The following is a 26711-nucleotide window of genomic DNA, read 5'->3' on the forward strand; positions in this document are numbered from 1 at the left end:
TTAACGTAATTGGCTGACTAAAGGAGAAAGTGAAGGCTGTAAGAAAGGCAAACACTTTCTAGGGGTTTCTCAGTGAACAGGGTGCAAGCTACAGTACAATAGATTTAATAATAAGAGCAGCTAACATTTATATACCAGCTAGATTTGCATAGCACTTTACATGTATTATTTATTTTGACTCTCACAACCACTCTGTGAGTTTAATAAGTGCTGTCATCATCACTGTTTTACTAATGAAGAAACTTAATCACTGGATCATATTAAAGTATAATCATTTGTCTGCTTTGAGATAAGGAACAGAGGGTGGCATTAGGAGCTGGTTCCAAGCTCCTGAGTTTGGATTATTCGGGGAAAAATAATTTGTTTGCCTTGTAATGAGGAGGGCCCAAATTAATTCAAGAAACATTTAAGTACCTACTGTGTGCCAGGAATTGTGATAGACACCCATCTCACCAAATTCAGATCATCATCCTAGCTTTTCATTAGAAATAAAACATGTAGATAAAAAATTGAGTACTACAGTGGATCCTTGATCTCATCCATGTGACTACTTTCTCCAATTTTTTTTTCCTTGCAAATTATAGCCCATCAACACCTTCTCCAATATAGTTTCTGTCCCACATCCATCCCCTAATTCTTCCATAAAGGATCTGCCCAACATTCTGGTTGACTTCCTCAGTTCCTTCAACATTACATCAGTATCATTATAGCTCTTAGCTATTAGTCTTACCCCTTGATCTTTCTACATGACTGGCCTATCTCCTTTTTCATTACCTGGACAATACTTTGTACCACTTTTGATTTGCACATTATTGTTAGTAATTCACCAAAACCTACTTTTCTCACCATGGATTATCTACATTGCCTTTTGGGTTATCCTAGATTTTGATTTCAGAGATATCAGTGTTCCAACTCTTCATTTCCAAGACTTCCAGCCACATAGCATTACTGGGAGACTGTTGGTGTTTCTTTTAAATGAAGAATTTTTGTTAGAAAGCATTTTGAGGTTGTTAAATGTTATGTAATTTTAAACTGAACTCTTTGGAGTGGTCATGAATCTCATTGATGAGGCCTAATAGCCTAGAGAGTGATGAGGCCTACACAATGTTGTATGCAAATTGGAGCATTTAGAGGAACTTATTATCTTTAAAGAATTTCACTTCTATTTGGATTGTGCACTGGATATTCGCTATAACCAGAGTTATTTCACTTAGTACAGTGAGATACTGAAGTTTTAGATCTAGTTATTGTGTTTGCAGGTGTGGAAATATATTGCCATCGAAATGGTGGCAAATTTGTTCCATTTTTTGTTCCATCCTCTTTACAGATTCAGCTATAAATGCTCATGGGATACTCTCATTTAGCTTTCATGTCAGGGTGTTCTTTAAGCTTCTTTTCAACTCTCCTGCTTTTTCCTACTTAAAAGACATTGCTGTTCATATTTTCCTTATCTTTTTCTTTAACGTTTAACGGGTAATTCCTAGTCTGAGTCAGCATTACCTTTGGCGACCGTAGGAACAATTTATCAAAGAGATCAGATGTTGATTGGGTGAAGCAGTTAATACAGTATTTCAGATTCTTCTTTGATACAGATCCTTTACTGAATTTGTAGGAAATGGTAATTAGAGTCATTGTTTTTACTGTTATCCTCCATTTTTGAGCTTCAGGAACAATAGGTTGGGTTGGAATTATATTTATATGCAATCTCATTTTCTCTTCATCTTTTGATGTTTATTTTGACTTCTGATACACCTAGTTTATGATCCGAGTGCACAGACAGCTGAGATGATCACCCTTCATCCCCATCAGTAATCAGTCATTTTTTCTTTTCTGTCATATTGTTCAGTGCTTGCTCTGTCTTATCACTTTCTAGCTAGCTACTTGAAGAAAGTATTCTTGAGATATGCTTGATGCTTCTAAGGAGTCTACAAGCCTTAGGCAACTTTTTCATTTCATTATCCCAAACCGTATTCAATACCTTTTTCACTGCCCTATCCTGTGTTCACCCTCAGATTACAGAAAATAAATACTAAAATATATGTTGACTTGGTTTGGGGCAAAGGTTCTTCACCTTTTTTGCATCACAACCTCTTTAGCAGTCCGGTGAAACTTATGCACGACTTCTCAAAATAATGTTTTTAAATGGATAAAATAAAATACATAGCATTGCAAAGGAAACCAGTTATATTGAAATATTTGCTCACAGTTCTCAAGTTTAAAAGATCTTGTGCAAGCTCCATTTGATAGAACTTCTCTAAGTCTTCATCCTTTGCAACAGGTCTTGATATTTAAGTTGAAGTTATCTTCAAGGTGTCTTGCTTTTTGCCCGTAATGAGTTCTATATAATAAGATGGCCAAGAATTATATGAAATGTCTTGTTACCTTTGATAACATAAGATCAGCTCTGCCAACTATAGTATTTGCCTCTCCAAAGAGAACCTGTGAGCCATCCTTCCATTTAGCTACAACTTGCTTGTCTTTTGGTTTTATATATATATAGGAAGAATGTCACTGTTGATAATAGTTCACTTTGGGGGGGCGGAGCCAAGATGGCAGAGTAAAAGGAGTGACTTGCTTGAGCTGTCCCCCGAACCTCTCCAAATACCTGTAGAAAATGACTCTAAACAGATTCTAGAACAGCAGAACCCACAAAAAGACAAGAATGAAACAAATTTATATCCCAGGACAACCTGCATGGTTGATTGGAAAGGTCTGTTGGGTCGGGCTGGAAGAGGAATGCACTTTAGCGTAGGCGCACAGGCCAAACAGGCCTCTGCGAACCTGGAACATTTGCAGTTCTAAATGATGAATTAATGTTATAACTAATCTTATAAGGATATGATTTATACAATTCTCTTTTTTCTTTGTATATTTAATTGTTGCATTTAAGAATATGACAAAATAAAACAACTTTGTTTGAAGATAATATGATTATTAGTACTCTGTCCCCATTTCTGCTCCTTTACTACTATCACTTAAGGAAATGGTAGGGAGTTGCTAACACTGGGGGAATATTGTTGATAGTAACACTAGCATTAGCTCTAGAGTAAGAGAACCTGAGTTCATCTCTATCTATATGACCTTGGGCAAGTCATTTAAACTTCCTGGTCCTCAAGTTTCCTCATCTGTAAAGTGAAGGGGTGGAACTAGATAACCTCAGGTGTCCCTGTCCAGCTCTAGATGTATAACTACTATCTTGTATTTTTTGTTGTTGTTGTTTTGTTTAATGCATTTTCATGACCAAATAAACCTCCTCATAAGCTAAAGTTGAATTAATAATGACTACTCTAAGGTCTGGCTACTAAACAAGTTCTCATTTTCTCTACCTACACTAAAATCCCCAGGTCATTTTCAGCTAAACTTCTTTATAGCCATCCTTCCAATATCTTGTACTCGAAAGTTCATTACTATTCCAATTCACTCATACTTACACTTACATTGCTCTCTTAATAAATTTAATCCTACTTAGATTTGGCCCAAGATTCTAGCCCAGGGATGGGGAACCTGTGATCTCGAGGCCACATGTGGCCCTCTTGGTCCTCAAGTGTGGCCCTTTGACTGAATCCAAACTTACAAGCCTCAAAGCCACAGGTTCCCCACTCCTGCTCTAACCTATAGATGTTTTGTTTTGTTTTATTTTTCCATCAGCATATTATTTATCCTTCCCAATTTTTTATCATCTGCAAATTTGGCAAACATGACATCTATACCTTTGTTCAAGCCATTGATTAAAATGTTGAACAGCATTAGGCCAAGCACAAATCTCTTGGACACTGCATTGAAGACCTCTTTACAAGTTGCCATTGAACCCACAGTGAAAGGTAGATTTGAGAAGTGAACAACCACAAAAATTACAGAATTAGAATTTATCAATTTAGAAATTAGAATTTGTCAATTGCTTTGCTGAAATTTTGATAAACCGTATCCACAACATCCTCCTTATCTTCCTTTTGAATTACGCTGTCAGAAATGAGGCTAGTCTGGCACCACTAGTTTTTAATAATGCCCTAATTCATCTTTGTTCTCACCAGTTCTATATGCTCACTATTCTCTGTAATAGTTCGTACACTCTAGTATTTTGCTGGGAATCAAAGTCATGGTCATTGGCCTATTTACAGACTCACTATTCTTTCAGAAAGTACTGACACTGCCTATTGCTTCCATACTCTAGGCTACACTTCATCTGGGCCTTTTTCGAGGCATTCTTGAGGGGAGTCAGGGTACTCTCTTATCCACTACTTCTTTTTCTTGTTTTTTTGATTCCACATTAGCAATTTTTGTTCTGTCCTCTTTCAAGTCCTGAAATCAGTGATATATTATGGTGAGTGTGAACAGGGCTTTGTCCCAGGATACTGACAATCCTTGCATAGAAATAAGTGAATTTATCACTTGAATAGCAAGCAAGATTAAAGTAGGAAGCTACCATAGCATTGCTTCCTCCTCCAGTGGCAACATCCTGGGTGAGCAGTCCTACACAGTCTTAACCTGTACTGTTCTTCCTTTTCTTCCATGGCAGCAGCTTCCCTAGCATCTGGGCCCTTATGACCTGGAATACTTACTCCTCTACTCCCACTGAATTTGTTTGTAAATTTTTGAATATATTTTTCATGTTTGCCCCGGCATATTTTATGAGACCTCACCATAAACACCAAATTTGCCTGTTTTGACTCTAACAGAGAAAACTTCTCGACAAAGATAACAGAGAACATTAGTAAGAGTTGAGTAGATCTACCTTCTTTGCATTGTCCTGAAGAATTTTAGGCCATATGGGGAAATCCAAGAACCAGAAGACCACGCAACATGATTAATATCTGTGGGGGCAAAAACCAAGGCAATATTTCCATCAGAGACAGGAAAGACTTTCCAGAAACAAAATTAAGTAAAGGAGAAAACATTATATAGGGAAGCAGATGATAGCAGTGAGATAAGTTTGTTTCAGACAACTTTTGTTTTCTTTTATGGTAATGGCATTTTTTGAAAATGGAAATCGGCGAACATGGTCTGGAATGTTGTAAAAGCAGGGCTGGGACTATGACAATGTTAGTTGAAAGTATAGCCCCATAACACTCATCGATTACAAATAGCTTAAGTTTTATAATACACTTTATTTAGCTAATAATTAATTTATTTTACTAGACTTGCTAAAAAATGATTGGGATTGACAGGTTTCCTTCATTTCCTCCGTCCCTTTATCAAGCAACTGATCATTAATTTTTCTACCTAATGCTTGACAAGGAAAGGGGAAGGATAATGGGAAAGATGAAATCTGTCAATGAATACCTTGGTTATGTCCTTGTGTTTAGAAAGATTTGGAAGGAATATGAAATCGCACCCCATCCATTATCTCTCAGTCTTTTATCTGACCCTTGAAAAATATATATGTCCTTGTCTTATTTCAGAGGACGTCATTCTTTTTGGTATTTATTAAGAAATGTTTAAGCTAAGTGAAATACTGTAGTAGGCAACTCCAAATGAGCTTTAGTAACTTCATTATAGCCACTAGATGGCAGTATCTTACATAAAGATGTTATATAAAAATTCAAATATGACTTTTGTAATGGGGAAGTCATTTCAATATTTTTGTACTTTTTTTATTCTAACTGTGCATGTCTATCTCTCACCCCACAGTATCATATGTTTCTACTTTACTTGCTCTCCTTTTTTTTTTTTAAACCTTTTTAAGGTAACTTATTACTTTCTTACAGTAACTACCTCAACCTTGACTTGCAGTCTTTGACTGAAAGTTCACTTACTATGCTTGTTTAGTCTGGGATCTGTTATCATCTCGTGTGTGTGTGTGTGTGTGTGTCTGTCTGTCTGTCTGTCTGTCTGTCTATCTATGTTCCTTAGCCAGATTGTTAGTTCAACAAGAGTAAGTACTGAGTTTTCTTGCCTTGTTTTTTTAAAAAAAATGCTTCAATACATACCTATAAAAGTGTTGTGGTAAAAAAAATATTTAAAAGTAAGAATGATAAATACACAAGGCAAAGTCAGATAAAGTTTCTATATTATTGGTGTCACCCAGATATTGTTCCTAGGACTTGAAAAAGCAACAAATTGGCAGGAGGATTAATAGACTAGAAGAAAAGAACCTGGAATTTAATCAAGGTGGTCTAGTGATAGCTATTATTTTTTACCTTCATGTTTTTTATATTGAAGAAGAAAAAGTGTTGATATAGAATCAATGGAAGCAAAAGTTTCATTGTCATTGACTTATATCATCCTTGGAGAAATTGTTGGTTCAGTGGTGACTCAAATCAATTAGAGATATAGAAAGAGACAACATGATAAGAGCCAGCCTCAAGGTCAAAAAGACCTGGGTTCAAGTTCCTCTTCTGATATTTACTGGTTGTGTGACTCTGGGCAAGTCACTTAACCTTGTAGTGTTCTAGGCAACTCTCTAGGACAAAATTGGCTTTTTTCAAAAAGTGAACTGTTAGTTTGAATTGTTAAGTGTTTTATCTTCCCATGAAAGCACATTTTCCGTTTTGTAATTCTTAATGGTTTCTATGATGCTTTCATTAAAGATTTTATACCTAAATCAATTTTTTATAGGATTGGACTGGGTAATACTTAAAAATTCACATAGTTTACGTGATCATAGATTTAGGGCTGGAAAGGAGCTTAAGCCTGCTAGTGCAACCCTTCCTTTTCCAGATAAGGAAACTGAGACATAGAAGGGTTGAATAACCTGTCCAAGGGTATGCCATGTAGTAGGAGTAAGGTGTCAATGCCATTTTTATTTTATTTAACCATTTTAATAAATATATTTCTAACTACATTTTGAATACTTCTCTGATTTCTTGACCAAATATAATTTCACCTTTTTTGATTGGTGAGCCATCACTGTGCAGTGTTCTTATACAGTGATGCTAGTAAGGAATGGTACCACACTGCTGGGTTTTTATGTTTTGGTTTGGTTTTAAGTTCATGTCCTGTGTCTATTCTCACTCTCGGTTGTCCAGTTATTGTAGCCGGTATCAGTGAACTTGCCCTTTGAAGGTCCTCTTCATCACCATCACCTGATTTGAATCTTTTTGTAATTTAAGACATCAAATAAGTAATCTTTTTAAAAATCATGTCTAAAGTGAGTCAATAAACATTTCTTTATGTGCCTTCCATATATGTCAGGCACTGTGCTAAGCACTGAGAATACAAAGAAAGGCAAAAGATAGCCTCTGCTTGTGAGGAAACTCTGAGAGTTTCTTCTGTTAAGTGTTTGAGCTTTTAACATCTACCTTGATTTCCCAAAGGCTTTTGTTTCTTGGTTCTCAGGTATATTCCAAGTAGTTGAAGTTGTATAAATGTAGTGTTGTAATAATGTAGATAAAATGTAGATTTTTATTGTAGTAAAAATGTAGATAAGTAAAATGTTACTGTAGTTGTTAAGAAGTAAGATTTTTGGGCAAGGTAATTACAATTGAAACTCCATTTAGATTCCTGCTTATTTTAAATAGCAATGGTAAGAGTTTTCATTTTGATATGATTATATTAATTTATCTTTACTCTTTGAAACATGTTATTACCAGTTTATTTCTTGTCCTCCAATAAGTAAACTATTTTTGTAAATAAGCTCCATAGGATATGCCCTGTCCTCACAAAAGTCAGTGTTTTGTGAACTTCAGACACAAATAATCATTTTCCAAGGCTAAGTAAAATATTTTTAAAAGTATGATTCAGCTATGTAAGTCAAATTAATTTTGCTAAATATTAACAGTTTGTTAAATATCATCTTGTTCTCAAAATGTGTGCTGTTAAGTTTGTAGCCATAATTCACTTCAAATAGATAAATAATACTTCTAGAAAAAAAATTAAAAAGAATTATCCAAAGATAGTTTTGAAAGCTACTGACAACTGGTACAGTGTCTCTTGTCATCTCGAGTTCTAAAAATACTTTTTTTCTTTATGAGTCTTCATAGAATATGAAATAATCACAGACACCATTATTCAATATATAGAGAATATAGCTGTTGTGTAGTAGAAAGAACATTGGATTCTGAGTCAACAAGCCTGAGTTTGAATCCCATTTCAATAGCTGCTTGACCTGTACAGCAAGTCATTTACCTTCAACGAGCTTTAGTTTCTTAAGCTACAAAACATGATAATTATACTACCTACTTTACAGGGTCACTGTCAAGTTCAGATGAGATAATATGTAAAGTATTTTGTAGAACATAAAGTGCTACATAAATGTTATCTGTTAAACAGATATGTTTTACATTTGAGGTGTTGAATTTTATGGCTGAATAATGTCACCATTTTCATGAAAGTAATATTTTTCTGTGAAGTTAGGATTGGAATTAGGAACAGTTCTTTTGCTTTCTCATTGTAATTGTCAAGATTACCCAGCTAAGGCCTTGCAGACTAGTGGCTGATACATCAATTTTCGTTTTTCTAAAGGTTGTTTGAGGTTATAAGCGCTTTAAAAAAAAAAAAAGGCATCTAGAATAACTTTATTGTAATGAAAGCAGTCCTGTACAATGAGTGTTCTACATCTTCTGACTATAAAATAACACATGTCTTTAGTTCATTAGTTATAGGGGCACTTCAAAGTTGTTACCAAATGAAATCTTATAGACTAACTATAATAAATTTATTAGTGACTCATGAAATTTTAAATAGCACAATTCTCTAGATGCAGTTGCACTATTTTAATTTCAAATAGATTCATCTAACTTAGCAAGAGGGCAATTTATTTACATAATTTGACACATTTAACAATGTCTGCTAAAGTGTAAATTTGTGTTTAATGTGAAGTTATAACACATTTCTAAGTCTTTGTGATTCTTATGTTTTAGTTGAATATGAAAAAGTTAGTTCCCCCCTAGGAATTCTGGCTTTGTGAATTTTTAAAGCTTTTGACTGTAGTTTTTAATTAGTCAGGTTTATAAGACCATCATAATAATTGAAATGTTATTGGAAATAAAGATAAGGGGTTTTTTTTTCCCCTTTTTATATGGGAAAACTTTGATTTTGAGGAATGTGAATCATTTCAAAGTTGGATAAAAGCCAATTTTTTCTTTGCAACTCCAGCACACATTTGAAAAGGTACTCACTTCCTAAGAGCCTTGTGAATCTGCAATGATTAATTCTTCTCATTATTTTGCCGCAAATTCTCATGACCCTCTGTGATGATTCGATCACCCACTTAGAGTTTATGCATATTCATATCTCTCTATTCCTGCCGCAGTTGTTCAAGTCTCCTTCCCTGGCCATGGTGTGTGCTTGGTGCAGTAATTGAGCTGCAGTAGATTGATTACTCTGGGGAGCTGTAAGGCCTTTAAAGGTGAAAACATATCAGTCCTGTTAATTAGGAAACAAAGCTCTGGTGGCAAGTTTAGCAGTCAAATGCTTCTAGTGTAGAAATGATGAGGGGTATGATTTGTTCCTCTCCATGAATCCTGTTTACTTTTTTATATTTGAGTTAGATCTATATCAGTAGCAGTGGGCTTCTGCTGAGGGGATAGAATCCTTGTATGAATTTTCATAAACTCCAGGTTGAAGGAATTCAATATGCATTATTGATAGTATTAACTATGGTTTGTCACCTCGTCAGATACAATGTCCTCTGGCTGTTATCGAGTTTATATACTTCATTTTTATTCTTTTTTACTTGTAACTAATTTCTGTTTAAATGTCATCTAGTACAGTGCTTATTCTGGATTAATTGTAGTGTTTATTAATTGAAAGTACAACTTAGTCATATTGTAGAAGAAAATGTTAAAACTTTATTCAAAGTGGTATAAAATTTAAATAGTGTTATCTTGTTTTCTTGAGCCTGCTGTGGGCCAAGTCATGTAAAGCTGAATGAATATTACTGTATTCCTAGTGGAAGACAGTTTTTTTTTAAATGATCTTATTGAGTGAAGTTGTTATCTAGTTTAGAAATTACAATTGATACTGCAAAAGGTGATATTGTTTACATAGGTTAAATGGTCTACCCCCTTTGCTCAGGTATTGTTTCTGTATTTGTAACTTATTTTTTATCTTTTCATAATAAACTATAGGTGTTTATTTTTTCAAAGAATTTAATCTTACCCTTTTTTTTTTTAATTTTAGGCATTTATTAATACAGCAAAAGAAATTTATGAAAAAATCCAAGAAGGAGTTTTTGACATTAATAATGAGGTAATTTCTTTCATTGTCTAATATTTAGTTTAAAGATAAACAATATGAAACATTAATTCTAGAATGCATGAATTTCATAACAAAAATCTTTAATATTATATAAAATTTATTGAAATATATCTAATGATATTTGCATGTTTATGCTTGCCATTATAGTAGAGCATCACTAAAAGTTGCGATGAAAATGGATTAAAGTAAGTGACCCTATCCATCCATGCACCAACACAAAATAATATAAATCCCCCAAAGAGGAAAGAAAATCCACTCTCATCCACTTGTCCATATGGTGTCATCTGCTTTCAGGAATAATTTTCCAGTATATAGGTGAAGAGAGGCCATGTTGCTGATAACAGATGTACTGCTCTCTGAGCTATCCAGTGCACTTTGAAAATTACACCAAATACATCACATCAGGTTTTCAGAGGGCTGAATTACTGCATACTGTTGTGAGTTTAAATAAAATTATCTGGAGCTGATTTTAGTCTATATGTTGTAAAATTTGTAACTATAAAGCATACAATTAAAAGGTTTTGCATGAGGTTGTAATTTAACCTAAGGAGATAAGCCTCATTGTGCACTGATCATATGATACATTTTAGAATTTTTACAAGGGATCTTTCATGTAGCCCCTACAAGAATGAGTTTCATGCAAGAGGGACTGGATAGTTTAATTACCTCTGGATCCCTTCAAGTGCCTAGCACAGTGTCTTGCACACAGGAGTCACTGTTAATTATTTGTTGAATGGTCTTGTATTCATATTACATAAACATTTTCTTCTGTAGAAACTTTTTGACTTTTTGTTCACTGTTGTAGTGCTTGCATGGTTAGAGGAAGAAAAAGAAAGAAAGGTTTTTTCCCAGCAATTTTAAAGGTTAGGAAAACACTGTATAGGGAAGTTACTGTAAAACTGTAACTATTTGCTCCCCTTGGCCTAAGCATAAATGAGGCTTTAATTATTTCAACAATACTCATATGTAGAAAATAATGTTATATACTTTTTTCTAAAGAACAGAGTAAATTCCTTGTGTTTTATATGTGTGTTCATGCTTATAAATCTTTATGGTTTTAAAAATAATGTCCTTTTTTGTTTATTAATGTGACCATAGGACTTGTTAGTTTAAAGGAGATGCCTTTAGAGACTGATGCCATATAAATTGAACAGTAATTGAGGCCTCTATTTAAAAAGGTCATTTCATTGTTTCTGTCTAGTTTCATATAGTAGCTGACTGCTTTACTGTGCCTTATGGAGCTTTGATTGCAATATGCTGTCAAGAGCCAACAGTCTGTGCTATTTATTTGGCTTAATGCCAAGTCTGGCTCCTTGATTCCTCAAGAAGTTGCTACCACCCAGAGGGGGCAAAACCAATGAGCCATAGGGCATGCTTTTTATTAAAGAGGAGTCAAAAGAGCGAAAAGAAACCACATCAGCTGCTGTCAATACTGAGCTAGTGCCAGAAACCCCAAGGCTACTAGTGTTGCAGAACAACTGCCAAGCACTATAAATCTGAGATTTACTGTGACGCAAAGTTTCCTTAAGAGCTTAATTTCTGAAGCTACTGTATTACTTTTCTCAAAGTGCTGTATTTTTAGGTAAAATCCACTTGAGGGAGTGAGGGTTAAGATATAAGTGTGAGTTTGATGAATGAAAGAAATCCGCCGTGTGTGGGTTCTTGGCCAGTTGCCATGTCTTTGGGGATCATAGAAATTATTGATGACACAGAACACTCGTATGCCCTTAGCCTGTACAGCTGATTCAACATGCAACAGAAATGCTGTAGAGAAAGGAAATGTTTTATATTATATTGTAGCAGCATGGGCTGAGTTTTTTCTTTTTGAAAATGTATTTGAAATAAAATTATATTTAAAAGATTTTATATCACAGACAACTCATAAAACACCCCACAGTTTTCAGCAGTTATTTACCCTATGCCTGTTCTGGTTAGCAGGTGTTTTTAGATAAAATGCCATGGTGTTTTGTTTTTCAGAGAGAAAGAGTCTTGTTATCGATTTGACATTTCTAATTATGACTCGGCACTCTTGAATATGAGTACTTGCTAAACTTTGTAATGTGGCAAGTCAGATGAATTTAAGAAAAGACTTGCTAAAAAACATGATTTTAGTATTAAATATTTGTTTTTTCTGAGATGAAATTCACTGTTTTCCCTTTTTAATTATTTCAGGCAAATGGCATTAAAATCGGCCCCCAGCATGCCGCTACTAATGCAACACATGCTGGCAGTCAGGGAGGACAACAAGCTGGTGGAGGCTGCTGTTGAGCCTACTTTTACTTTCTAGCTGCCTGAATGGGGCCTACTAACTTGTTCTTTCACCCTATCTCCCACTGCTCAAGAGACATGAAACTATTGTGAAATGGCTTTTATGTCGCAGAAGACTTTCCTTCAAATTCTTGTATAACTTTGAATAAACGGTTAATGTTCATTTAAAAGACAAATTTTGGAGATTGTATTCATATATATTTGCATTTGATTTCTAGTTCACTTGATGTGATTATTTTTGTTAAATGTTGTCTTGTGCCCTTGACTACAAACTGAATTGTATTAAACACTACAAAAGTCATTGGAGTATTTTAAATCAGTTTGTGTAGTTAGGTTTCCCAAGCACCTGTGGTTACCTAATGTTTGATATTGTAGAACTGTCCTCAAAAAGTCTGTCAATTTTCAAGGCTATAAAGAAAAATAGAATGTCTCTTTTAATTCTATATTTATCATTTACTTTCTGTATATATAGTTTAATAACCTGCTTGGGTATATTTGCCAAGCTAGAATTCTTTAATGCATTTGCATAAATTCTATACTGTTTAGAGCTTGAAGACAATGACTACAGAAGCATTGTTAGGAGTTGCTTGGACACTGAATTTTAACTTTTTGACATTGTTAGCATGTTCATCTTTTTCTTGTTACTATCCAAGTCCAAGAAGAATGCTTGATGTATATTACTAGAAGCTATATATGTGTTAACCTATTTTAATGCCAAATGTTTGCTGTTTGAACACAATTTCCATAACACCTCTTCAGAAATGCATTAGTTGTTTGCCTTAATGAATACTGTAGATAAAATCGCGGTATGAGTACATAAATACAAGAGGAATTAATATGTGTCAAAATAGCACCACAAAGAATTAATATCCAGACTCAATGACACATTATGAGGACTTTAATCTTTTTCTTAAACATAACAATGTTTTGTGTGTTTTTCATTTATTGACATGATTTCTAAGTATATTTTTCATGCAGGACAGTTTTCCAGCTTAGATGTACAGTGAATGTGTAAAGTTTTTCTTTTAGTGGCAGCCTGTAATCTTTGGTATATGGTAAGCATCTTGTCTGTTTTCAAAGGGGATATGACAATAAATCTACCAGATGAAAAATCCTGATTAAAAAAACAAAACAAAACACAAAAACGGAAAAGCTTTGGTAATTTGCTAAATGTGGTTTTATCTTTTTTTCTTTCTCTTTTCCCTGACCTATGATGAAATTGTTTTAGCAGTGCAAAATAAAATCCTATGTATAAAAGTATTCTTTTTTTATTATACCACATCTTTTTAAAATCACACATGGTTTTGAAAATCCATTACCATTTTCCATAAGTATTTTGACATGCAAAAATATCCATGTACTTATCAACCCAAAATGGGATTTATGTTCTCTCTGCTAACAAGTTGACTCTAAAACAATTAATATCCCCCTTCCTTCCCCCTGTTAGCATTTTAAGAATGGATACTGAGGAGCAACTTTTATATTTATAACATCAACAATTTCGCTTTTTAAAAAATTAGATATCGTGAGGGTTTGTTCGTTTGTTTTAATTGCAAATATAGGCTTTTCAGTTCCAAAGTGGCACAAAGTAGTTTTACCTGAAAGAGGGTAGAAATTACTTTGATTGCGTTCACAGACACTTACACATACTGATCTGGCCTGAAGATTTTATATTTGGCAATAATTCTTGTGGGAAATGGCCTGAAGTTATCTGTCATAATTTTATTTTAACCAGCTCTTGAAAATAGAGAACAAAGCATAATGATTTCATGTTAATTGTCATGTTTCACCAATGTGTCACCAGGTTAAATGTGAACTTTTACTTCAAGTACATATCTAGATTGTCTGTTGATGCTACATCACTACCCCTAATACTGGTCTGAGAAGAAGCTGTGTGGTCATGAGCAGTTCTCTCTGGGTCTGGTTCCCCATTTGCATAATAGAGATGTCAGATCGCAAAGCTCTAAAATCTCTTAGTACTTTAGAATTATATGATTCTAATCAGTACCCTGGTGAAATAGCTATAAATATTCCACTAAGACTTAGAACATGACCCGCCTACTTTCTGTTGTTGGCAATTAAGATTCTATGGAAGTGTTAGCTTCAGGGCTGTTAGATGCATCAAGTTCAATATGCTTCTTCTTGCCCCATTATAAATTAAGGAGAGGACAGAAAGGTAAAGGGCCACTTTATAAGTCAGCTCGTAATTCCATCCCAAGTGTATCTCCTGCCTCTGTCAGCCTTGGTCTTCCCCTATCATTCTGTGGCAAAACTGGTGTGCCTAGAAATACATGCCTAATAATAAGAGCTCACATTTATTTTCCAATTTAATATTTACAAAATGTTTTCCATGCAGTAGTCCTATGAAATGGGTACTGCAAGTATTCTTCCCATTTTACAGATGAGACGACAGCCTCAGAAACATTGTCACTTGCCCATGAAAATATAGCTAGTAACTGTCAAAACAAGGATTTGATCCCAGATCCCAGATGTTAGAGTCTTTATGCATGTAGTTTTTCCACTATATCACTGCTGGTATTTAGCTCTTTATAGTTTGTTACTAATACAAAAAGCCTTGTTTTATGCATAGTCTCAGCCAAACAGTGCACATTATTAGCATCTTTTAGCTAAGTGAATAGATGCAATTAAATACTGTTTTAATTTATGAAATATGAAATCTCAACTATCTTAAGCTTCTAGAATATTTGGTCTTTTTATGCCACTATCATATAAAGACTTTTTAGTAATAATGGCAGTTGTCACTTTTTCTACATTGTGGTACAATTATTTTAGGCTATTCAGTATATGGTGGAAAGTGACAGAAATTTTTTTCAAAATTGTTGAACAGGTTCCAAAGCAGTTTAATACATTTATACTATCCAGACATGTCACAGATTTTCACTCTAAGGCTCCCTATATGTTATTCTAATAAATTTGGAAGTTCTTATAAATTTATAATCCTGAACTGCCATAGTATTTTACCTATTCTTAAAACTTTGTTCAATAGAAAGCTAATTTGCATAAGGGCAGCTGCTTCTAGCCATGCATTACAAACTAGGGGGGAAAATGAAATGGCCTTTTTACACATAGTTGCTTTTGAGAATAATTTTGAAATTACCTGTTCAATTGGAGAATACAGTCTATTTCTATTTGTCTGCTCTAGTGAAGGAAAAAAGATACAAATTATACCCAAAAATAAATAATCCAAAATCAGTCCCACTTTTAGCTCAGTTGTGATTGGCAGCTTGGGATCTGGGCGGGGGGGGGGGGGGGGTGTCAGGGAAATAAGTCTATAGATAAGCCAGTGATTTAGAGAGTTAACATTAGTAAAAACAAATGTTTCAGTACTAGTGGGAGTGGGAGGAAACACTACTTCCACATTTCTCATGGAAAGGCTGGATTCTCCAAATCAACTGTTGTCAATTTTCTACAACTATGGGTCTGTAAAGTGTAACATTGTACCTGATTATGGAAATTATATAAAAAATTAGTTTAACCCCATTTAGTGTTATTCTGTTGTCATTGCATATTTGACCAGATATTAATTTGTTTTCATAGAACTAATTTCAACAGACTTTTCAAACATGGTATGTTAGGTTTCAAATCGATCAACAAGGATTTATAAGCATCCACGATATACTTAGGCACTAGAGATAACAAAGACAAAAGTGAAAACCATTTCTGCCCTCAAGAAGTTTACATTCTGTCAGGGAGATAGAATTTTGGTTATATACAAAATAAATGTAACTATGATCCTTACCACAAGCTCTGGATTCACATAAACCAGGTTTATAGTTGAGAGGACGGTTGACCCTTAAAAGGGAGGGTTCAAGGTTTTTCTGTGGTGTGTTGCCTCTCCCCCAAAGTAACTCCAAGAAAATCTTTAAAACAAAGCTTAAATGTGGCTCATTTCTAAGGTCTCCCCAGAAAGTGTGTAACAGAGTCCTTTACAGAACAGATACTCTTTGTACAATATGAGTATCACGTGTGGGACAGTACATTTCCCCCACACACACCAAAAGTGCTTAAAATATAAAGATTCAAAAGCAAAAAAACCCACAAAATTCTCTTCAGCATACTTAAACTGTATTATCTGATCTTTTTCATTAATGCCATTCCTTATTCCATGGTCCTTGAAACTTCTTGGATAAATAAAATAATACAAATGTTCTCTTGAAGTAAATACACTTAAATATCCTTCCTCAAGGACTATAGGGCTTTTTATTTTTTAGGCCTATATCCATTTTTTTTTTTGGTTAGGCCTTGCATTCATAGGCTATTGTGTATTTTCAAAGTGTTAGAAATCACATGAGAAACTTTTAACATTTTCTGTGGTCTTTAGCAGATTGCATGTAGAAAAAAAAAGTTTACAGCCTCACAGTAACTTCTAAGAATTCATAGACTGCTTTTCTACCTTTTATAGAAATAGTGTAGCAACTCAAATTTAATTTCTTTTGAAGGGGAAAAAGAATAGCACTGTGATCAATAAAGACTTTGATAAGCTGGACCAAGGCCAGAGTAGTATGAACAGGATGGTGACAGGAAAAAAGACAATCCCCTATAAGATTAATTAGAGGAATTGGAGGTGTTTAACTTGGAATAGAGAAAGACCTGTATGGTTATATGGTATGTTACTTGACTTCAAATATTCAAAGGTGTGGAATGTGGAAGAGGGTTCATACTTTAATCCCGCCTAACCCCAGAAACCAAATCTAGGAATAAAGAGGTGGAAGGGAAGGTGCAAAGGAGCAGATTTAGACTTGATAAAAAGGAGAAACTTCCTACCAATTTTAGAACTGAAAGAAACCTCAGAGGCCATCTAGTTAACTCCCTCATTTTACAGAGGCAAGGAAATGTAGGAAAAGCAACAAAAAAGGCAAAGCAAACAAAATTTCGACCATCACTCCTAGTTCCACTCTCTGGGTTCAAATAGAACTAATCTGAGTTGTCTTCCATGTAAGATTCCTTCAAATATGTGAAGACAGCCCCACCTCTGGTTTCCTCTAGGTTAACCATTTCCTTGAATTAGAGGCCCTTCATGGACCTGGTTGCCTTTTCTGAATACCCTCCAACTTATCCAAGAATATGGTGCCCAGAACTGAAGAAAAGAGAAAGTGGTCTGCCCAAGGCACAGTACAGCATCAGGATCATCTTATTACTGGAAACTGTACAGCATAATGCAACCCAAGATACTATCAGTTTTTTTTATTGTCAGGTCACCATGTCACTGTGGTTCGGTCCAATTCTTCATGACCCTGTGGACCTCTGTCCATGGGGTTTTCTTGGCAAAGATAATGGAGTGGTTTGCCATTTCCTTCTCCAGTGGCAAATAGAGATTAAGTGACCTGCCCAAGGTGACATACCCAAGAAGTATCTGGATTTGAACTCGGTTCTTCCTGACTTTAAGCCCAGCACTCATTCATTTATACTCAGATTGAAAGTTCCACAAAAATTCCAGATCTTTTCCACGACAGTCTGTTGTTCAATAATACTCTATCTTACTGCTTCTTGTACTTGTGAGGTTAATTTTCTTAACCCAATATAAGACTTTGATAATTTTATCTTACCAGATTTGGCTTGGTGTTCTAGCTTGTCATGATCTTTTTTTGCACACTGACTGTTAATAGTTAGCTTTCCCTCCTAGCTTTGTGGCATCCAAAAATTTGATATGCATGCCACGTAGGTCTTTTTCACCCAAGTAAATGATAAAATGAAATTTAACACAGGGCCAAGCACAATTCTCCACTGGAAACATTTCAGGTTGACATTGAGCTGTTAATGACTTGTCTGTAGAAGAAAGATCTGTCCCCTCTCTTTTCCGCATGAATAACATGGGTAACCTTTTCAAATTCTTTACTAAAATAATGGTAGACTATACCCTTCACCTACCAAGGTTAGTCTAGCATGATCTGTCTTTGATCAGGCTATGTTGGCTTTTTATGATCACTGCGTACTTTTTTTTTAGATGTTCACTAACCATCTCTAGTAATGTGTTAAAAGAATTTTGTTAGCAAACCAGAATGTTCCCTAACTCCCTACACCTCTTCAAGGGAAAGCACTTGCTTTTCAATCTGAGCTGGGGGAAGGAGAGGAGTCAGTAGAGGGGTATGAGGGACAGCAATAGCCAACTAACTATTTCACACTTTGAATACATGGGACGTCTGGAAGCATGCAGGGATAGGAAGGCATTCAGCTATCTCACCACAAAACCATGCTGACTGGGTCCATTTATTTATGTTATACAATCTCAACTGGGCCCTGATTGTGACAAAGCAATCCTTTTACACTGTCCTAATTGCCTCACTATACCATTCACCACAATGGCTTTTCTCTTTTCAAATCTGTCATGGCATCCCTGTTCCTACCTATCCCTGAAATTATCTCCCATTCTTCCCACACACCCTCTCAGCTGAAAACCCTTGCCTCATATTTGAAAAAATTTGAGGCCAGTCACCTGAAGCAAACTCTTCCCTCCTTATCCTATTTCACTAAGATGTCTTCTACTTTCTCCTTCACCCCATCTGACATGAAGATGTGGCCTTTCTATCCCTTCTTTTCTCTTGGATTTCCCTGTCAACTGATGGCTTCCCTGTTGCCTATAAATATGCTCATGTTTCTCCCATCCCCAGAAATTCTTACTTGATCCATCCATCCCCACTAGCTGTCATTTTATATCTGTTCTCCCTTTTGTAGCCAAATTCTATGAGAAGGCTGTTTACACGCAATGTCTCTGCTTCCTTTCCTTTCTTAACTTTTTGGTCTGACTTATGACCTCATCATTCAACTGAAACTGCTCTCTCCAAAATTAACAAAAATTTCCTAATTGCCAATACTAGAAATCCTTAATCCTCCTTCCTCTTGAGCTCTCTGCAGTCCTTGACACTGACCGAAACCCTCTTCTTGATACTCTCTTAAGTTTTCGTGACTCTTTCCTGGTTCTGTCTGGCCACTCCTCTGTCTCCTTTGTCCAAGTCATGCTTGCTTATTGTGCGACAAGAACAGGCCTCTGTCCTGGGCCCTATTCTCTTCTTCTATACTATTTCATCACCAGTATTATCATTTCCCACGATTTCAGCTATCATCTCTATGCAGATGATTTTCAGATTTATTTGTCTCAGACTTCCATTCTTGCCTCTCTGACTGCCTATGGCACATTTCAAACAATGTGGATGTCATGGACCTCTTAAACTTACTACGTCCAAAACTGAACTCATTTCCCCCCCAAACCATCCTCTTTTCCTAAACTTTCTTATTACTTTTGAGGGTACCACCATCTCCAGTTATCTCAGTTATCATAACCAAGTTATCATAACCCAGGTGTCATCCTCAACTTCTCACTCTGATATATAATCTGTGGTTCAGTCCTATCAATTCTACCCACCTTTATATCTCTTATATACCCCCTTCTCTCCTCCGACACTGTCACCCTGGTACAGGCCTTCATCACCTCATTCCTGGACTATTGCAATAGTCTATCAGTTGGTCTTCTTGTCTCCAGTTTCTTCCATTCTAGTCCATCTTTTAGCTGTCTAATTGATCTTTCAAAAGTGCAAATCTGGCTATATTGCCCCCTTATTCCATCAACTCCAGTGGCTCCCTATTGCCTCCACTATCATAGGTTTGAAAAAAAAATCCTGTTTGGCTTTTAAGGCCCTCTATAACCTGGCCTCTTCCTACCTTTCCAGTCTTCTTACACACCCCTATCTCCTATGTACTTTGTAATCCAGTGACAATCCATTGACAGTTGCCTTCTTACTATTCCTCGCTATACATATCCTCTCAACTCCAGACATTTTCAGATGGGAGTGTTCTTTGTCCTCATATGTCTCCTGGCTTTCTTCAGATTTCAGCTAAAATATCACCTTCTACAAGAAACCTTTTCTGATTCCCCCTTAAAGCTAGTGCCTTCCCTCCGTTGATTATCTGCAATTTGTCTCCAGTATGTCCTGTTTGTACATATTTGTTTGCATGCTATCTCCTCTATTACTCTGTGAGATTAAGAACTGTCTTTTACCCTTCTTTGTGTCTTTAGTGCTTAGCACAGTTCCTGACACATTGCAGTTGCTTAAAAAATGCTTGTTGACTGATCTATGCAGTAGCCTAATATCTTCTCAAGTCCTTTACGTACCAGAATAAAGTTATATTTTCTTTATATAGTTAGTTCCCAAGCTAAGCCACGTTACTAAAGTATAGTGCTATAGAAGTTATCCTGTGAATTTCAGTCCACTTCTAGGGAAAAGTGTAAGACAGAAGATAAAAGAATGTGAGGGGGCAGGAACCTTCAAAGAGAATGTAGATCTCTATGCGCTTAAAATGTCAATCCTGGGCAGTGTTGGTAGACCAAGGTAGACCATTATTCCATCCATCCTCTCTGATAGCAGTGTGCAGAAAGAACACCTGTTGACATTCTTTCCAGCTTAGTCATCTAAAGCTACACAGCAACAGCACCATAAGATATACCTGTGTAATGAGAGCACCTAAATAGTGCTCTAGATGAGTGATTCCAAGACAAAAGAACAAGTTCATCCTATCACTGGCTTAATACTCTTTTACAAAAAGACGAAAGATGTTTGCGAGCAAATACAGTTGATTGAACTATGTGTATTTTTTGTGAAGATGGCTTTGGCATTTGGCCCACTTAGTCATGGCATTCAATGGCTTTATGGAGATAGTGAAAAACAAATCATGAAGACACAAGAATTTGTGGATTTTTTAAAAATGGAACTAATATCTTAGATCTTAGCACAGATCTTAACACTTTGTAAACTGTTATAAACAATGCCGATGAAGTCAATCTGTTTTAGCAATGCTTGCCAGTTATTACCATAGCAGGTACCAGTGAATTAAATCCTACCATCTTTCAATAAGAATAGCAGACTGCAGCAGATTCCTGTAAAGCAAAATCTGATATCTAAGCAAAATTTAATCATCCTATAATTTCAAAAGGTGTTACATTTACCTCTTGCTTACTACAGAAAGCAAAGTAATGCATATGCATGAAGTAAAAATTCCATTTTCTGTATCTTCAATCCATTATCTGTTTTAAACTGCAATATTAAAAACAAGTCCTCAGGATAAGCCTATCGAATCAGTCAGTCAACTAGCATTTATTAAGTGCATACTACATGATCAGGCAAGTCGCTAGGTGGTACAGTGGTTAGAATGCCAGGCCTGGAGTCAGGAAGACATCTTCCTGAGTTCAAATTTGGCCTCAGAAACTTAGTAGCTGTGTGACCCTGGGCAAGTAACCCTGTTTGCCTTAGTTTACTCATCTGTAAAATGAGCTGGAGAAGGAGATAGAAAACCACTCCATTATCTGCCAAGAAAACCCCAAATGGGGTCACAGAGTTGGAGATGACTGAAAAAAAAAAATGAGTGAACACATCTATCAGGCACTGCTAAACACTGTGGTTCCAAATAAAGGCAGAAAAACAGCCCCTGTTCACAAGGACCTCGTGGTCTAATGAATTCTTTTCTCTTCAGCCCTCCATCACTCTCTCTAAATCTTTTGGGTTGGATTAGCTAAAGCATCCCAGCTGTGCTATTTAGTACCTGTGAGATCTTGGGTAAGTCAATTTAACTATTCTCTAATGCCCTCAGTTTTCTCATTTGTAAAATGAAGGCATTGGACTAGATGCCCTTCAACAACTCCTCAAGTTTAAATCCCTACTAACATCCTTATAGCAATAGTCGAAAATGCCATCATTCATCAGGATGGTCCTGAAGCCCTTGAAGACATGGAAAAAGAAAAAACTGGGTAGAAAAGAAATGGAGACCAAGAGTGGCAGTAACTAGACATAGCAGTACATACTATGAACAGCCAACTGATGGGAAAGAAGTCATAAATTCCCAGAATGTCAGAGATGGAAAGGACCTCAGTAGCCATCTAATCCAATCCCTGGCATCCTTTAGGACTCAGCTAGAGTGCTGCCTTCTCCAGGAGGCGTTTCTTGCCTTCTCCCCTACCCTCAACTCCTTACCCAAGCTGCAAGCACCATCTTCCCTAAGTTTATCTTCCATCTACTACATATTTATCTTATGTGTTCCTCCCTGCCCCATGCCCTTTCCTTATGCTTCAAAAGTAGGATCCTTGAAGACAGGAGTTGATTGCTTGGTGTACTAGGAAAAGAAACATTCTGGCATTACTATGGCATTACTTTGGAGAAGGGTCAGAGATAGAATAAGTATATAATGGATTTTTTTAAAAATAATTCTCTTAGATGACTGAAAGGATAGATAAAGAGAAAATATAAAAGAAGTAATCCAGGATTCTTGCCTTTTAGAAAGTACCCCTATTGTCTTCCCACTCAAGCTAAATCTTGATTATAAGTGGGGAAAAACAAATCTTGAAACTTTTCCTTCTGATCTTTCCCTTTTGTTGCTTTCCTTCACACCATCTCTTTTTAATTTGAATAATTTTCCTTGAAAATATCTGTTTAGGAAATTAATGGACCATTCTGCCTTCATTCACTTTTTATTCTTTTTTTTAATCTCCCTTATCAAGATTGTTTTTAGTACTTACTGAATTTGAATGTAAGTCTGAAAAAACTCTGAAGACATTTCTTATCACTATTACCTTATTTTCATTCAAAAACAATTCATTCAAGAACAATACTTGTTTTTAAATGCAGAATGTATTTTTTTATCCTGAGGTCTGTTGCCCATGTTGAATCCAGAAAACAACATAGATAGTTTGGCCTGCTGACATTTATACAGTGCTTTTAGATGTCCACAGTAGTTTAAATGTATTTTCTCATTTGCTCGTGATACCTGTTGATAGCTATTTTATCAAGTTGGGCCTATTATTACCTCCATTTTACCAGTGAGTTAATTAAAGCTCAAAAACATTAATTGACTTGCCAGTTATCATACCTGTAGTTTACTGAGGCAAGATTCAAGCCTCTGTCTTGTCTGGCTCTAAATCCAGCACTCTCTCTACTCTCTTAGAATTAGCTAAGTGGCACAGTGTAGGTAGAGCACTTATCCTGGAGTCAAGAAGACCGGAGCTCAGACCTGGCCTCAGCTTTTAGCTGAGTGACTCTAGGCAAGTTGCTTACCCTCTACTTCAGTTTCTTCAGCTGTACAATGACGATAATAACAGCACCTAACTCTCAAGGTTGTCGTGAGGATCAAATGAGATAAATTTGTAAAGTGCTTAACACAATACCTGACATATAGTTGGTACTATGTAAATACTTATTCCCCTTCTCTTCTTTTATCCTTCTAAATTTCCCTTGATTCAGGTTCATGTCTGTCAATATTCTAGTCCATTTCATTATTTTTCTTGAGATTTTCAAAAGATTGCCTTCATTTTAATATAGTTTGGGACTCCATATAACATTTTGCCATATATTAACCCTGGTCTCTGCAATAAAATTCTTACAAATATTTTATGTTGTACTCATTAGAGTCAAGTGTCTCTAATTCTGTATTCTCCCTATTTATTAACTTTTCTTAATCTAAAAATGTAATAGACCTTGTGTCAGAGACTTGATATTTCTTTGTTCTTCAAAATTATATTTAAAACTTCTGTCAAAACCTTAAAAATGAATTATTAGAATAAAACATAGTGGTATTGCCATTTGTTTCAGAAATACCTTTTATTAAGGAGATCTGACATGCTTTTAGCCTTACAGATAAGGTAGTAAATTATTTTTGTCTCTATTCAATTTTTAATAGCATCTTAAGGGGAAATATTTTTCATCTTTTTTTCTTTACTTAAATCTGGGGGAAACTTTGTGGTTCCAACTTTTACTTTAGTCAGATTTTGTCCCTATTTTTCTTTCTTCATGTTAACTTTCTTTTCCACATCTCCTAATACAACACCCTCAGTTTCCTCCATTCATTTTGGCCCTAAAGTAGATTATAAAGGGTAAAGGACTTATTTAAGTACATAGAGTAAATCACTAAATTTCCTGCCTCTTGAACTTATTTGTTATTTGTTCATCCCTATCAGCTCAATCACTTGGAAAAAAATGGTTTGTTAGAGTCACAGTGACTGTTTTCCACAATTTAATTCCTATCCCAGCAGGAGACCTCTTGTTGACTTCTTTTAACCTCGTCCTAAAGATAAATTGTCCTTTGATTGGTTCTGTTCTTCACAGATTCTGTAAAAGACTTTTCTTTCTGTAGGCCTTATATCCTCTAATATCACAGGAAAATCAGCAAATAGTACTCTAGTACTTTTCTCTTACCTTTTGCACTTTCCTTTGTTCTTTCCCAACCACTCATTCCATTGCTTTGGGATCTTTCTGTTTTCCTGTCCTTTGCTACCTTCCTGCTCCATGCCTTTGCCTTGACAACCAGTCTGAACTGGGTCAGGTTCTGCCACCTGCAGTTCTTTTTGTATAAGGTATCTAATTCTACCATTATTGTATTCCATTCAGTCTTATTTTCTTTACCCCCTAACTTTCTACAAATTTAGGAAGTCTATCCAACTAAAGCCTATATATTATAGTGGATAGAGTGCTGTATGGAAATAGATGTGACTTCTTGGTAATAAGGGCCTAAATTAGATTAGTGGCCATGTAATTGGAGGGAAGGAAATGGATATGAGAGATACTTTGGTAGGAGAACTGATAAGATTTGGCAACTAACTATATGGGGTTAGGGGGAAGGGTTTGAGGAAGAAGAGTCAAGGATGGTTGCAAAGTCACAAATCCATGAGACTAAAAAGATAATGGTCCCTCAGCATAAATAGGGTACTTTGGAGAAAGGGTGATTTCAGGGAAGGGAAGATAGTGAGTTTTATTTTGAACCCGATGAGTCTGAGTTGGCAATGGGATATCCAGATAGAAATATCCAGCAAGTAGTTGGTTGAAGTCTATATACTAACTCAATGTGAGAGACTGAAGCTCTGGGAAGAGATTAGGTTTAGATATATAAATTTGGAAGTCATCTGTGTAGAGCTCTAACTGAGCCAATGGAATCCAAATTAGGTCATCAAAATAAATTATAGAGATAAACTGACCCAGAACAGAGGCTTAAATGTGGGCAACTAATGATTCATCAGAGGCAACTGACATCTAGGGGGTCATTTCTTGAAAGCTAGTGGAAAACAGAATAACCAAAAGAGAGTAGTTAATGGTGACTTTAAATAGGATACATTACCATCATATTTAGCAGCTAAGAGATCATTGATAACTTTAGAGAAGGTACAGTTGAGTGATGGGGTCAGAGACCAAATTATAAAGGATTAAGAAGTGAATAGGAGTGAGGAAATGTTGGCAACCAATGCAGTTAACTCCTTCTAGAAGTTAGGCTGGGAAAGAGAGAACTGAAAAAGAGCTCAAGAGGCCAGCAGAGTCAAATGAAAGATTTTTTTAACAGTTGATGGGTATCTGTGCATGTTTTAGGTTGAATAGAAGGAAGCAGTAGATGAGGAGAGTTCAAAATGGACAGATAGAATGTTCAAGTTGATCGAGGAATGTGCCAAGCTGACTGTGAAAATTAAAAAGATAAGATTAGTAATTTTAGAGGAGTTGACCTTGGCAATGAGTGGCTCTTCTCATTGGGGCAAAGAAAGAGAAAAGTAGGGTGATATTGAGAAATGTGGAGGCAAGGAAGCATTGGGTAAGGGAGAAGAGTAGATGACAGCCTCTAATTTCTCAGTAAAGTGTGAAATGAATTCTGCTGAGAGGGAAGAGGTAAAGAATGATATAGAAGGAAATTTAAAAAATAGGTGCTGAAGGCAGTATTGAAGTCAATCATGGAATTATAAAATATATAAAATGCACAGAGCAGAAGAATATTCCCAGATGAAGAAGCCCTGGGTTCGGAGTAAGGATACAGGGTAAGACTGAAGCCAAGACATGATGTTGAAGTATATAGAAAGTCAGATACACAGTAAGTGGGGGTGGGGAGCAAGACAGTATGGCCAAGTTTTATCACTGTCTAACTTTAAAAAATAAAATAAAACTCCCCATATCAAAAGGAAAGCTTAGCTGCTACAGAAATCTTAAAACAAGTGAGGCTCTCCCTCTATGAATTATGGACCTAGGTTTGAAAGTAATTCCTTCATCCTTTAGGAAAGAAACCAAACCATTCTCAGTGAGAAACTTTCACAATCCCTCAGTGCATCAAGCTATCTCAATGGAGTCCAGACACAATTTCTAAGTGTCCCTTTTCTACACAGGGCACAAGAAAATTTCTCCAAGGGTTCTATACCGTAGACAATCTCCTTGGAAAAAAATTTCCTCTGGGTCCCTATACCAAAGTGCACCCAAAATGTCTCCCAATTTATCTCTGCCACAAGGGCAATACAAGTTCTTACTAAAACAAGTAAGTTAACATAAAGAAAACATACT

At 35.8% G+C, this 26711-nt stretch overlaps 1 protein-coding gene across 1 annotated transcript in view; it reads left to right on the plus strand.

The window, feature by feature from the left end:
- LOC114054150 (ras-related protein Rab-2A) overlaps positions 1–13665 on the plus strand; it is a 108602-nt gene extending 94937 nt beyond the window's left edge. The window contains exons 7-8 of the mRNA XM_027877297.1: positions 10060–10128; positions 12310–13665. Of these exons, the coding sequence (XP_027733098.1) occupies positions 10060–10128; positions 12310–12405 (165 nt within the window). The 3' untranslated portion in view covers positions 12406–13665. The remainder of the gene's footprint in view (positions 1–10059; positions 10129–12309) is intronic.
- Positions 13666–26711: the final 13046 nt, after the last annotated feature.

The sequence above is a fragment of the Vombatus ursinus genome, unplaced genomic scaffold (genome assembly GCF_900497805.2).
Source record: "Vombatus ursinus unplaced genomic scaffold, bare-nosed wombat genome assembly UNPS02014812.1, whole genome shotgun sequence".
Taxonomy (NCBI): Eukaryota; Metazoa; Chordata; class Mammalia; order Diprotodontia; family Vombatidae; genus Vombatus; species Vombatus ursinus.